Source organism: Aspergillus pseudonomiae (genome assembly GCF_009193645.1).
Source record: "Aspergillus pseudonomiae strain CBS 119388 unplaced genomic scaffold BDV37scaffold_73, whole genome shotgun sequence".
NCBI classification, from domain to species: domain Eukaryota; kingdom Fungi; phylum Ascomycota; class Eurotiomycetes; order Eurotiales; family Aspergillaceae; genus Aspergillus; species Aspergillus pseudonomiae.
Window position 1 is genome coordinate 44,330 of NW_022476065.1, and position 14,234 is coordinate 58,563.

Sequence of the window (14,234 nt, forward strand, 5' to 3'; positions counted from 1 at the left end):
GCTCCTACTGGACAGTGGCTTGGACCTAGCTGCATGATATTCACATCCCGACTTCCGAGTCTTCTTGCTCAAGCGATCCGAGCGGAAGAAAGCGTGGAGCCGCCATTTCTGCATCCGCCATCCGGACAATCATGCATAAAGTGAAATCACGGACTGCGTCGTATACATCCAGACAGCCATTTTATTCGGGATTCGGCTCTGTTGGGTCCAACTCTGTACACTTTGTTGTATTTGGGGATATACCTTCCACCAACTCTATACGCGAATTAAGCTATTCCACCACGAACTTGCAATCCGCATGATGCGTCTAGTCTTGCTTCATTTTCTCATATACTATATTGTGCAGATCATTGCATTAGGAGATAGCCAATATGAATCACAGCCCATGGTGACAGTGAAGAATGGCACTATCCTTGGAAGTAAGAATAACCCGGAAGGAATCCAGCGATTCCTGGGCATTCCCTATGCACAACCACCGATAGGACCGTTGCGACTGCGGCAGGCAGTGCCGCTTAACGCATCCTTTGGGACACTGAACGCAACTACTATGAGTCCAGCGTGCTATGGCAAGTCCAACTCGAAGTACCAACAGAGCGAGGATTGTCTTACATTGAATGTCTGGCAGCCTGATGAAGTGGGAAAGAACGCGTCTTCTCCACTGGTGCCAGTCTTGGTATGGCTCTATGGGGGTGGGCTCACAGGCGGATATATAGTAAGTCAACATACCACGGTGCATCGATAGTGGCCACCACACTTTTCTAACGAAAATGTAGGGGGACCCACGATTTGATGGAGCCAATATCGTCGCGCTATCCGCCCAAATCAAAAAGCCAGTCATATTTGTCTCGATTGTAGGTGTCTTTCCACCAACAACTGGCTTAATTCTAGCATGACCTAACAGGTGAGGTGGCGCAGAACTATCGCCTTGCATCCCTAGGGTTCTTAAACGGACGCCAGATGGCGGAGCTCGGTCTGCTGAACATCGGCATGCTGGATCAGCGACGGGCATTGCATTGGCTACAGGAAAACATTGCTTTCTTTGGTGGCGATCCCAAGAAAGGTAGTATCCTGGTGTGTCCCTCTTCGCAGGTTACGGATCTATGATAACGAACCCCAAGTAACGCTGTTCGGAGAGTCGTAAGTCTGTTTGATTTTGGCCTGCACAAGGCAAGATATGACTAAACCTAGTCTCGGTCCAGAGCTGGAGCCGTTTCCATCTATTCGCATATGATGGCCTATGGTGGCCGTGATGACGGCCTATTTCGGGGGGCCATTCTAGAGAGTGGCGGAGCGTTTCCCCTCACGCTGCCAAATACGACTTCATTCCAGCAGACTTTCGATAGTTTGATCACAAATACCTCCTGCTCCACGTTGACTGGATCGACTGCAGCTGAACAGTTAGACTGTATCAGGGCCCTGCCAATTGACACGTTCCTTTCAAGCGTTGGCGACGCAACGGGCCAGTCGATTGACGGAAGCTTCACGACTACATCTGTGCAGTTTGCGTTTCCCGCAGGGGAATATGTAAAGGTGGCTACTATTGTAGGGAGTGAGTCCTCCCGACTTGAAGGATATCTCCATTGCTCTTGTCATTACTGATATTGGAAGCCAATACTGACGAGGGGACAACTTCGGCTCCAACTGGAATCGACTCCATGGATGAATTGATGGACCCCTTAGGTGAGCCCATACCCCCATTACTTACAGGCCTATAGTCCTCCAGCACTAACATCGTTCCGGTTAGCTGATGGTTACTTTCGGCCAGAACGTCTGCCCGACTCCATGGTGAAAGATCTGCTAAGCCTTTACACTAATGATCCCCGGGAAGGATGTCCGTATAACACCGGGGACGTTATGTTAAGTTCAGGCATATTAGACAAGAAGGCTTGCTCGATATTTGGTGACATGGTGCAGATCGGTCCAGCAAGGATGATTGCCGAAGAACTTACAAAACACAACGGCGATAAGCCTGTATATCGCTATCGGTTCAACCAACTCCCGGCTAACAGTTCGGAACCATCAGCAGGGGTCACGACCGGAACGGAAATCCCTTATATTTTTTCCAATCTCATACCCGACGTTGCATGGGAAAGGGCACTCGCCTCAGAAATGACCAAAGCCTGGGTCTCCTTCGCATACGACTTGAACCCGAATGCTAATGAAGGTAAGTTAGTCATTGTACTGTCCTTCAACATTTCTCTACCCGTACCCTCCTGTGGCTGAGAAGAGGATAAGATACCGCGCTGCCTTTCTGGCCTGTATATGGCGAGAATAAATCGAGTATGGTTTTCAATGCCTATGGCTGCACAATCGAGCACGATACATACCGGCCTGGTCAAATATCCTACATCATTGGCCACGTCCTGCGTTACGGTGCTAGGTGAAAGTGATGATATTAACATGGAGCGTTGACATAACCAAAGGACTACATACTAGCTCCTAGTGACGCTATAATTCTGTGTGCGCCTTTACCATACATAACGTTACATCATAAGGGTCATAGCAATAGAATGAATACCATTTCGCTTGGTGTAGGCACGTGAAAGAGAAATAACTCTCGTATAGTAGTCCGATGGTGCCGTGGGATAGACCAACACTGTCAGGCGAGATTATTTGTGTCTCTTTTCTTCAAGGTGGATATCTCATGATTCTATAACAAGCATATCTAGGGTGGTTCTTCTTGCCTATCTAGGTCGAACATGAACAGTTACTTACAAGAGGCGAGCGAAACTTCTAAGTGATAAGGTTGTGAACTATTACCGTGAAAATCCCTTTCTCCTGACTATCAAGGTGTCTTGACTTAGAATTCCCGAAAACAAATAGCAAGTCTCGACACAAGGGCCAAACAAAGTCAAGCAATGGCCTTCAGATACCTCTCTACGTCATCTTTTTGCTCGGGATAAACGCAAAGAGCTTCTCCAAATTCTCGCTCTCCACTTCCTCCTATCCGTCCTTCTGTGCACCACCCTTGGTGAAAAAGCTGGCCGCCGTCTGGTTGCGTCTAAAAGTCCATTGCAGCCAGTCCACAGCAGCAACACCGAATGCTCCACCATTTTCATCGTGGTATGTTCCACTATGTCCCACGGGATAATTCCCAATCCATTTGGGAACCCCCTTAAGACTATGATAGTCCGCTTCACCCTATAAGACCTGTTGTCAGCTCGCCATTTGGACCTTACAGGGGCAAGCAGAAATTGGAAAATGTCGTACATTGGCATAGGCGATGTCAGAAGGTCCCCCCAAGAAGTAGAACACCGGTTTGTGAACTTCCTTAATAGTAGCTGGGGGCTCAGCCGCCTGCCCCCCGACAATGGGAATAAAAGTCTCATTTCCTAAGAAGCCCGAATTGAAGATACCCAAAATACTGATCTGGTCATTGCTTCGCATTCGATATGTCTCCAGCCCACCGCAGCTTTGACCTGCCGCTGCTATGAGTGTGGCATCAACCGAAGCATACCGGCCCGGTGTTCCTGCCCTAGCCGTGATCCATTCGACTGCATCCGCCATGAACTGTGCAGTGGTGGAGCCACTTCCATTTGGGGGACCGGATGCAAGGACTAAAAATCCATATGAAGCGATGTTAGTCAGAAACGGAACGTACTTCGTCCCATTGTTGTCACAACCACCCTCTGCCCAGACGAGGACTGGGAGGGATACGCCTGGGGGCACAGAGACAGGCAAGTAGATGGTGTGATTGGATAGACAAGCGTCGGTAAACCAATCCTAAGTCATGTTAGGTTTGTGTTTCATGTTGTCTGAGGCATATCAGCCAAAGCTCGACAGGGAGACCTACAGCTGGGTAGGGCCCACTGCCTGGACTTTCTATGTTGCCCAAGCTAGGAGTGCCTGTGGCAGGCAATGAAGTGGCTAGTGGCAATCCAGCTATTAGTAGCGATGAGATAGTTGAGAACCTCATGATGTATCAAATCGCCGATTGCACACCTCTTGCACCGATTGGGAAGGCTGGAATTTGTGCTTCTGGATTCCACGGATCACTCGTCTGGGCTCAGCTGCCCTTTATATTATTGATCTAATCATCGAGACATATTTATTTGATCATCTGAGAACCAATATATCACGCGTTATGTGCGCATAGGTGTGGAATCATTGGGTATCGAATCCTTGGATATGGCTCTCGGATGTCGGAAGAGTGAGTAGACAGCGATCGACACCTCGGGAAAACTTATATCGATATTATCGAAATAACGTTTTTTAGATTGCACGGCATTTAATGTCGGTAGATGTACAATTTATCATATTTTCCGTCCACTTCTGTTCTAGCCTTGCAGATCTCTTAAAGTGTCCTATTCAGACTGTCATTCCCCACATTACCCGTCCCTTACCCTAAAGTTTTGGTGGATTGGGTCAGAGCTTTAAAATGTATAGACGGCATATATTCTGCAAGTTCTCAGGCTGTTTCACTATGAATCCGTGACGCCTTGTTCAGACATCACGGTCACCACTCGGTTACAGGGCACTGCCTAGTGGATATTCTAGTTACCCTCCTTACTCCCCGTGCTCTCGGGCCTCCCCAGTGTTTAGGCCCAATAAGATCTCGAGCCGTTGTGGTGTTTAAGGCTGGGCAATCCCTTCTCCCCGTTGTTCATTTCCCAGTAAGACCCCTCATATCTTTGAGTAGTCCACATACTCACCTTCTAGCTTGTGGAAGTCTTGCTCATCGACAAGTCTGTGAATCAACAGACTCGGAGTAAACAACAGCAAGGTACCAGACTGGCACGATGTCGGCGGATATTGTTTCCACCCTCGACGCAATTCAGCCAAGCCAATTCACAGCACCAGCCGACCGCTTTGCTGCCAAAGAAGCAGCTCGTCGCCTTCTTGCCCGCCTTGAGACACCCTTTGAGCAAGGCTGGGCCATCGCCTTCGAGGGCCCCGGCCTCGTTGCCGGCCTTCAGCTGCTTCAAGACCTCGATATCTGGTTGAAATGGATTGAGGCCGATACACAAACTCCAGGCGCGGCACGGACGCTTGACACGCTTCTCGGCTGGGCTCATACAACCTGCGAGCCGAACCTGTTGCGTCGCTTTCTGAGGCACATCGCTGCCCTTCACGTGATCCAGGAAGTGGGCGTTGATACATGGCAGTCGACGCCCACCTCCTTGGCCCTGGGCGCCAAAGAGACGCATGTCGGCGAAATAATCAAGGCGGGGTACGTGTACAAGGCTAGCAATACCAGAACCTAGAATGTCCGGACGGGACTCATAGAAACTCACTCGTCATGCAGCTTGGATCATTCCATTCCCTGTGGCCGGAACCTTGCGCGTTTTCTGGCCACGAATGGCTACAAAGAGCCGCTTGACATTCCTTCCTTTGACAACTACCGCGATGTCTTCGGGCGGGACTTCTTTAGCTACGTCCAAGATCACCCCGAAGCAGGTGGCTCGTTCCAGGGCGTCATGACGGCGGTGACTCAATACAAGATGCTCTGGACGGACGTCTACGATACCCAGTCCCTTGTGGCCGGGGCTGACCTGACCAAGCCACTTTTCGTCGACGTGGGTGGCGCTCAAGGCCTCGACGCCCAACGCTTGCTCCACCGCCACCCCGAGCTCCCGCCCAATGTCCTCATTGTCCAAGACCTGCCTGAGGTGGTCACCACGCATGTCAAGGAGAGACTAGACAGCCGAATCCACAAGATGGCGCACGACTTCTTCCAACCGCAGCCCATTACCGGCGCGCGCGCGTATTTCTTCCACGCTGTGCCGCACGACTGGCCCAATGCCGACGTAGCGCGCATGTTTGCCGAGGTGAAGAAGGTCATGACGCCGGGGTACTCCAAGCTGCTAATCTACGAAATTGTGCTACCTGCACAGGGCGCGACGCATTTGATGACCCCGCTGGACCTGGCCTTGATGAGCTGTACCAGCGGGCTGGAAAGGACCCAGGACGCGTGGAGGGCGCTGTTGAAGGAGGGCGGGTTTAAGGTTACCAGCATCTCCCGGCACCCGGTGGCTGTGGAGGGCGTCATCGAGGCTGAGATTGAATAAGAGATGCACCATCATGGCGATTGTAGATAAATAACTGACACAACCTGGAAACCGTGCCTTAACATGCCTCGTCGAACATAAACAATGCTAGACCGAGTTCGGTAAGACATATGCTGACTCAACCCTACTAGATCTATTTCGGCCTAGTGGAAGGTACAACCGGGGCGGGTTAACTAAAGTCCGGCAGGTTCGGGGTGGGGGTTGAACCTCCCAAAATCCGACCCAGCGCCGGGTCGGGTCGAACCCGAACCCGCCCATGAAATGCCCAAGCAACAGTGCGGAGTAAATTCGGCATGAGAACAAAAAAACTACAGTTCATATAGTTCTAGCCAGGGGCTGCCGGCTCAGTCATTTATACAGTCGATAATGATGATGATGGTTCATCCACCGACCCCTCGCCTCAGGGCGATCTGGTGTACTGCCGTTATCTATCTTGACCCAGGTGCAATATATATCTTGTAGTCTTAGACTCCCTGAGACAAGTATTATCCTTGTTCAATACTCGATCGCCATAGATATCGAGTCACCAGAATAACGACAGAATTACGCAGTCACATTACTTTGTGAAGTGACATAGTGTAGTTGCTCCGAAGGGACACTGGTGTGCATTGTACAGCTTGAATGCTCTCAGGGCTGGGTTCAATTCCTGGATGTCCAAAACTTGAAACCTTCGAAATTCTCCCGGGAATCTCCCGTACGGCTTCTCATTGGTGCCCACACTGCGCTTGACCCAGGAGGGATTAGCGCATTCTGGGCGAGCTGCTTTCAATGGTCGAGAGTACTGAACGGCAGAAAAACAGACCGACGCCCCTACCGCTTTTTCATTTGTATTTCCAGCCTATCTTCCCGTTGTTTCTTCCTGCCACAGAATGAGCAGCCAGTTAAGCGAATTTCATAAATCTGTTGTTTCTCTATTTATCGTTTCCATAGTATTTGCCCTGCGTATAAGGGATCGTCAATTTGTTAGCAAGTCCGAGAAGACGATTATCAACTGGTGACCGACACAGGCAAGTGTGTCGCTCTGTTGAGACTCCCTGCAGCCAAGATCTGCTGTTGTCTGATTTGCCACTTCACCATTTCGTTGGATCCCATTGACGATGTGATTGACCGGCTGGTTGATCTGTGTCGACGGTCTCCATCCTCGTTGTCCCGTCGTCGTGGATCTTGTCCCAATCCCGTGACCAACCCTGCGAAAGCTGCTGTGCTTACGTGCAGCATGGCGACTCGGGATAACCATGGAGATATTCTCCGTCAGGTAGAATACTCAGGTGGTTCGGAAGAGAGAACAAGGATAGGGAGGTTCTGTTGAGGGGTTACCTGAAAGTTCTTTCCCCAAGACACTCTCTCTGTCCATACAGGGCAAGCTGCTTGAGTCTAGGGAACCGGGGGTGACAATCAGTTCTCTCGAACTGCCCCTACCTGGTCGGATCTAAGTTGTTGTCTATCAGATGGAAAGATTTCCTCACCGTTGTCCTATTCATTCTTCTGTTTCACAATGCAAATGAATCCAAAATAGGCGCTATGCTACGTTCAGTTCTCCGCGGTCGCCTGTCAAAGAAGACACGGAGTATATCCAGAATGTATTCAAGAAAAACAGAGAGCCTATAGCCTCGTGATGCTTCGAGATGACATGCTTTGCATTCTCATCCTCACCCAAGTTCTTATATTTTCCCCCAGATAATTCAACTTTATCGAATTAGCGCTCTTCAAGCGCATAACACAGCTGGCAGGCCTCATCAGGAACAATCCATTTGGCTGTAACTCGACACTGTTAATTTTAATCCCAAGTATAAAGCCCGGACGGACCTTCTCCGCGATGGCTGCACGGATCCCTAAAGTCAAACGCATACGATTGGCAAGACTGCCTCCATATTGGTCCGTTCGGAGATTCGTCGTTCGTGAGAGAAACTAGTTGAGTATATAGCCCTGAGCTGCATGCAATTCGATCCCATCATATCTGGCTCGACCCAGAAACTCGGCCGCGTGGGAAAACCCCGTAATTAGATTTTGAATCTCATCCTCGGCGGCAGGCCGAGGAACGGCAAAGTTATTCCCCTTATTCCGGTTATCCAGTGGCATATCGCTGGCACTGATCGGTTCTGGTTGACGGTGAGAAGGGCCCTGGCGCCCTGGATGGCTAATCTGTGCCAGGATTAAGGATCCATCTGCACGGGCAGCAGCAGCTAGATCCGCACACTGATGGAACCGTTCCCCAGAGAATGGAGCGTTAAGCGGGATTATCAGGTTTCCCTCGGCTTCGATATGGTTGGGGTCGGTCATGACATTCCCAGTCACAATTGCTCTTATGTTGCCTCGTCCCCAGGTACGATATGTCTCGATCAACTCACAGCTTGGTATCCCACGAGTGGCGGGTTTCTCTTCCGACCACGATCACAGCCTCTCATTCATGGCAGCCTTGAGGAAACGATTTAGGGTGGAGCGCCGGGCGAAGTGAAACTCCAAGGGCTGACCCAGCGGCGAAAGGTCGGCGGTTTGTCCGGCTCGAGCCATTGGGGGGGAATAGAATGTGCCAGGTACAAGAGATCGGTACAAAGTAAGCATCAATTTCTTCTACAGGTCTGTCTCTGGCTAATCAATATCTGCAGTACTCCTTAAAGGACGTTGATGGTATGAATAGTAGATAGGTTACTGTCTGTTAAAGCATCAAGGCTCCCCCTCGACGTCGAAACCAGTGTGTAAAAGGCCGCACTAGGATGCTGAGCTTGACATTTTGAAGAAGGAAGTATTGTGGTGGACCCTTCGACTGATTGATTCACCGCTTATAGCTGAAATCTCCGTTGAAACCCGACCGGGTAGTCTCGCGTTGCAGGGCCTAGTCGGGTACCAAGGGGCTTCGTATACCATCCGAATGCAATGAAATGTAAGAATATGGAACAGCTGCATAGGATTCCAAGCTCGGGGGTAGTCGAGACCTGTTCGTTTGATCCACTTTGTCTCTGAGCTGGACTATTCCTAAATTCTTTTTATACTACTTATATCCATGGATTAAGAAGCACTTGCAGCTTTTTCCATATCAGCTTGAACTGCTACTTCTCCCCAATACGACAAGGCCCTAGTACACGCTATCATAATTCTTTACAACTATATATTTGACCTTGGAGTTTTACCCAGTTACAAGGGACTTAACCCCCGCTGGGCTTTCTATGTTGCTGGAAACATGTCGAAATCTCAGCATTGCTTTTCGAATTCTGAGGGGCTGAGTGTTTCTAACAGAAGGGTGCGAATGTTCGGTCAGCGAAGGCAACATTGCCGAGAGCATATAAATTACGCGGAGGTGGGCATGAATGATGACAGGTCTAGTGGTTCATGGTTGAGAACGACACATTGCACAACTGAGATAAGTGTGAAAACATGGAATCGCATGTATCAGCAGTCGCTGGCAAACCAGACCCTCAGAAGGGACCATATCAAGCTACTCCTTGGAATATACAGCTCTCTGCAACGGACACACCAGGTTTCACTCATGTTGAAAACCTGGAGCAGAAAAGCGCAGACCGGGCCTCGGATCTAGTTATGAGCAATTACTCGAAGTTTCACACCTTTCATGACGAAATTGTGGGATTCCACAGTGAGTGTCCTGATTGAGACACAGCGGAGCCTCTACTGACCAGCGAACCAGACCACATTAGCCACCATGTTTTGACGCTGTGGGCCCTGGGAGCTACTCCCGACGAGATGCAAGCTGCGTATGACTTTAACAAGCCCTTTCAGCTTCTGACCTACTATAACGATCCCTCCGTCACCATTAAATTGCGTGATCCCGAGTTCTTTCGGCAAGGGCTAGGCAATTTCGAGCTATATGGAGACTATGTGCGCTTCTTCCAGGCTGAGGTGGCGGCGAAGGGTATCCCCACGGTCTTGAATGACTATCTTTTCAAGGGAGACACGTTGGCGGAGGATCTGCTAGCCCGACTGTGTGCAGGTATGAATGACCCCGATGTATAGCCGGCATCAGTTGTTAAGATCTTGTGTACAGGCTTTCTCCACCCATTGATCGATCTCGGATTTGCCTTGGAGTTTCAACAGCCATTTTTAGTGGCGGAATGTCTGGCTTCAACGTGTCTGCACCCATCATATCCTGCGGAGTTCCTCAACGCGACTGAGCAGCATTTGGAATGCAACGGACGACCGCAAAGTCTCCCAATCCTCTCCATTGTGGACGAGATGCGTCTAGACCCGGTGGTCTCTAAAGCGGTCGGGCCAGAAGATGGCAACAATCGAATGGCGGATGCACTGCTGAAACGAGCCCTGAAGGAGCTAATCCCTCACTTGTCCCACTTTCAGGTAAAACGAACGGAGGAGGATCTCGCGCGCAAGACGGCGGAGATGCTGCAAGCCTCGGCTTATATCTGTGGTGCGGCCCAGCATCCACGCAAAGTAGAAGCTCTCGACTTTGTTACGCTGCATACACTGACGGCCGCCGTATTCTTCCCCACCATTAATAGACAGGAATGGATGAGTATAGAGACACGAGCTCGGTTATTGGAGTGGAAAGTACGCTCCGACCTGGTCACCTATGCGGCCCTGGGATGCCCAAAGTTGTACCCAGATAGAATCACCAGGTACCAACCCAAGCAAGTGGCAACTGGGTGGCCTGACGTGGTGCGGCGCGCACGAGTTTACCAGGACGACGGACATACATGCAAGGTCATCCGGGCACTGATGTGCGCCGAAGATGTGTGCCAACCTTTCGAGGGAGAGGAAGGTTTCCCGCTGAAGAAGGCAGACTTTCTAACGCTGGCACACATGACAATGGATTCGGTCGAGCGCATGTTGGATCCAAATTGGGTGCGGCAAACCGAAAAGGTCAAGCAGATGTCGGCTCAAGGCCGCGGACAGCACTCACAGGTCTCTGCGATCATGTTACGGTGGGTGCGTTGGTGTGGAGATGAAGGAGCCTGGGATGATTTCCCAGATCTGGAGGAGCTCCCCCCTTCTACGTGATATGGATTGGCTGCAACTTGGGTGAATATATAGAGCTTAAGCCACTAGAGGCAGACCGGGACAATGGTCTCAATCATTAATCTGATGGATAGACCTGTACGACAAATGCGTGAATAGCCTACCATTCTAATGCATCCAAACTTGATTTCCTTCCACTAGTGGAACTTTATCTCTTGTTCAGCGGCTCGCAGCGCTGTACTTGTATGCGTACGGATGTTCGGAGAGCGAGATTCAGAATCCCCAACCTTGAACCGAATTTAATCATAGACTGCCATCTTCCCAGCGAGAGAATGATGAGTAGGCTCCTCTAACCTGTGGGATTATCCCCTTGCAGTACTCCCAGAGAAGACTACACAATTGCAATGCGTCGGTACGCCATCCTAGGGGCCACTGGCAACACCGGCCAGGCACTACTGAACGTCCTCCTGCAATCGCCCGACAACCAGATCCACGCCTACTGTCGGTCTGCTTCAAAGTTGAACCGATTGCATCCTGAGATCACTCAACACCGTCAGGTGAAAGTGTGGGAAGGGTCGCTGAAGGATGTCTCGCTACTATCTGAATGCATCCGAGGCACGCGAGCCGTCTTCATGGTAGTGGCAATTCCCGACAATATGCCACACTGTACCATCGCCCAGGACTGCACCAAAGCCGTGCTTAACGCTCTCAGAAAGCTCCAAGCAGAAGGGTGTCAGGCTCTACCCCAGTTAATTGTGCTATCTTCTGCTAGCCTCGAAGACTCTTTGTGCACCGACGTTCCACCCCTCATTCACCGAGTCCTCAACATAGCCGCTGGTAATCTCTACAGTGATCTTGAAAAGGCCGAGAAGGTCCTACGTGCTGAGAAGCATTGGGTTTCCACAACTTTCGTCAAACCTGGGGGACTCGTGCACGATGTGCAACGCGGTCACACTCTCAGCACAAAAACCGCGAAGACGCCGGTTTCCTTCCTTGATGTGGCAGCAGGGATGGTGGAGATTGCTAACGCGGACGATAAGAGATATGACATGATGAATGTGAGCGTCAATGCAATCGGAGATGGGACGGCGTTTCCGTGGAAAGGGGTATACTATGTGATGACTGGGCTGCTATTCCATTTCTTCCCTTGGACCTACAAGTATTTCGGGGATTGCCCCATGGCCCAGCCCAGGCCGAAGAAAGATCTCTAATAGAATATTTATGTGAAATATCTAAGGCTTTTAGACCTCGTGCAATGTAAACGGATCATCGCCAATTGCCATGGACCTCTAATCTATACACATAAGGCTATTACGCGAAACGAACAAATGCCCAGCCAAGCAGGACCACTGGAATCCATTTAACCGCCATTGCAGACCAGGACTTCGATCCCTTGCTGCTATGCAGCGCAGTGGGCGATTCATGACCCTTGAGTTGTTCCTGTAATGTCCGCGGATTGCCGCCCACCTCTTCGTACCTAGAGGTTACTGTCAGAAACTACACTGGAACCGCCGTCATGTTCGATTGATCCCCACCATTTAGGGTCGATCTCCTCTAGACCCAGATGTGGACTAACATCGGCTTCCTTGGGGCCTTTGCGGTCCTGGATCGACCACCCCATGCCCAAGCAGGCCCAGGGATTCTGATGGAAGGAGCGGATGTCGAAGTCTTCGTAGCGAGGCTGGTCGATGACTTGCTGGTAGTGCAGCGAAGAACCGGGCCAGATGGCATTGACCCGACCCGTCTCATTGTTCTTGTACCCTAAATGGCTCTTGTCAGTACGTTCAGTCGTGGCCGTTGAGACAGGAAACGTACAGCTTCGGCATTCATCTGTCCACACGGTATGCTTCACCCACTCCTGGACATGATCATTGAATTGATCCGTGCGATCCTGTCGCGGCACCCAGCTACGGAGATTCTCGTTCTGAGCCTTTTTAATCCACTGCATCACGTAGTTAGAGACGGCCTGCAGTGGCCCAATGACACTGCCATTTTGGATGGGCCACGTCGGGCCGATGAATGTGAAGAAGTTGGGCATTTCAGGCACGGCAAGACCCAGATACGAATTGGGGTACTCCTTCCACTTCTCCCTCAAGTCCACGCCGTCTCGGCCCACGATGGGGAAACGTGGCCGATAAGAGGCATCGAAGCCAGTGGCACATACTATCGTGTCGACCTGGCGCTCTACCCCATCACCACCCACCACACCCTTCTCTGTACAGCTTACCACGGGGGTGAAGTGTACATCGACGTTCTCCTTCTGAATCGCCTCCATGTAGGGGTCCCCGGGGGTGATGCGACGACAACCAAACGCAAAGGACGGGTCAAGCCCTTGCCGTAGCTGCTCATCCTTGATCAAGTTGGCGGTGCGCTGGCGGAAAAACGCCGACGCCATCATTTGCCCCTTGGATCCCGTGTAAAAGGCCCCCCAGGTGCCGTTGACCTGGTCTTCGATGGCCTTTGCATGGGCTACAAGCGCCGCTGGATTGCGCCGGAATTCGTCGCGCTCGGTAGGCGTGTATTCCTTGGTCTGGCTGCCAGTGTTGCCCGCTAGCACTCCGAACCACACGCCCGTCCGGACAAAGACATCGAGATGATTCACCGTGGGTTGCATCCCGGGTACCGTTTGGATGGAGGATGCTCCAGAGCCAATGACCGCTACTCGATCGTGCTTCCATTGCGACTCTTCATAGTCGTGGGGCCATCGTGCGGTATGGATCACTCGGCCTTGGAACCGGTCATGGAGGCCGGGGATTTGAGGCCACTGAGGATTATTGAATACCCCCGTCGCGTGAATCAAGACATGACAATGGTCCTCAAACTCTCGAGGTTCACTCTCGCCAGAGTGCTGTCGCAGTCGGACTGTCCATTCTCCGCGGCCTTCGTTCCAGTAGCAGCCCACCACCTCCGTGCGGAACACCATGTAGCGGCGAAGATCAAAGACTTTGCATACCCGGTCGAGGTAATTCCAGATATCAGGCGCATAAGAAAAGTACCGGGGCCAATCTGGATTCGGGGCAAATGGGTAGGTGTAGGCATGGCTCGGGACATCGCAACCGGCCATGGGGTAGCGGTTTTCCAACCAGGTACCACCCACATCCGCATTTTTCTCATATAAAACATGTTCAACATTAGCACATTGCTTCTGGATCTGATATGCCATTAGGATCCCCGAGATGCCGGTGCCGATGGTCACCACCCGCAACGGGCGGTTGGCCGGGTCCTTCCAGGTGAGATCTTGCGGGATTTCATACCCGGTCGAGCCAAGCTGAGAGTAGTCTATTTTTGACATCTTGTTCTGTT

The 14,234-nt window shown here is 51.1% G+C and overlaps 6 protein-coding genes across 6 annotated transcripts; 3 read left to right on the plus strand and 3 right to left on the minus strand.

Annotated features, from left to right (window-relative positions):
• Nucleotides 1-301: 301 nt before the first annotated feature.
• Nucleotides 302-2,384, plus strand: BDV37DRAFT_274154 (Alpha/Beta hydrolase protein; the record flags this gene model as incomplete). The annotated part of the gene is made up of 8 exons (XM_032085180.1): nt 302-712; nt 774-851; nt 916-1,060; nt 1,119-1,137; nt 1,200-1,549; nt 1,609-1,680; nt 1,745-2,164; nt 2,236-2,384. 8 exons carry the CDS (start codon nt 302-304, stop codon nt 2,382-2,384), a joined length of 1,644 nt encoding a protein of 547 aa, XP_031938092.1.
• Nucleotides 2,385-2,943: 559 nt separating this feature from the next.
• BDV37DRAFT_286270 (uncharacterized protein) lies at nt 2,944-3,916 on the minus strand (the record flags this gene model as incomplete). Its single annotated transcript, XM_032087889.1, has 3 exons — nt 2,944-3,141; nt 3,211-3,723; nt 3,794-3,916. The coding sequence occupies 3 exons, from the start codon at nt 3,914-3,916 to the stop codon at nt 2,944-2,946; spliced, it is 834 nt and encodes a 277-aa protein (XP_031938093.1).
• A 558-nt stretch (nt 3,917-4,474) lies between these two features.
• BDV37DRAFT_296651 (S-adenosyl-L-methionine-dependent methyltransferase) lies at nt 4,475-6,008 on the plus strand (the record flags this gene model as incomplete). The annotated part of the gene is made up of 2 exons (XM_032090162.1): nt 4,475-5,170; nt 5,246-6,008. Exons 1-2 carry the CDS (start codon nt 4,740-4,742, stop codon nt 6,006-6,008), a joined length of 1,194 nt encoding a protein of 397 aa, XP_031938094.1. The 5' UTR covers nt 4,475-4,739.
• Nucleotides 6,009-7,916: 1,908 nt separating this feature from the next.
• Nucleotides 7,917-8,288, minus strand: BDV37DRAFT_286272 (uncharacterized protein; the record flags this gene model as incomplete). The annotated part of the gene is made up of 1 exon (XM_032087890.1): nt 7,917-8,288. The coding sequence occupies one exon, from the start codon at nt 8,286-8,288 to the stop codon at nt 7,917-7,919; it is 372 nt and encodes a 123-aa protein (XP_031938095.1).
• Nucleotides 8,289-9,380: 1,092 nt separating this feature from the next.
• Nucleotides 9,381-12,403, plus strand: BDV37DRAFT_296653 (uncharacterized protein; the record flags this gene model as incomplete). Its single annotated transcript, XM_032090163.1, has 4 exons — nt 9,381-9,597; nt 9,649-9,951; nt 10,006-10,901; nt 11,381-12,403. 4 exons carry the CDS (start codon nt 9,381-9,383, stop codon nt 12,140-12,142), a joined length of 2,178 nt encoding a protein of 725 aa, XP_031938096.1. The 3' UTR covers nt 12,143-12,403.
• Nucleotides 12,404-12,408: 5 nt separating this feature from the next.
• Nucleotides 12,409-14,223, minus strand: BDV37DRAFT_296655 (flavin-containing monooxygenase; the record flags this gene model as incomplete). The annotated part of the gene is made up of 2 exons (XM_032090164.1): nt 12,409-12,692; nt 12,747-14,223. The coding sequence occupies 2 exons, from the start codon at nt 14,221-14,223 to the stop codon at nt 12,409-12,411; spliced, it is 1,761 nt and encodes a 586-aa protein (XP_031938097.1).
• Between the last annotated feature and the right edge of the window lie 11 nt (nt 14,224-14,234).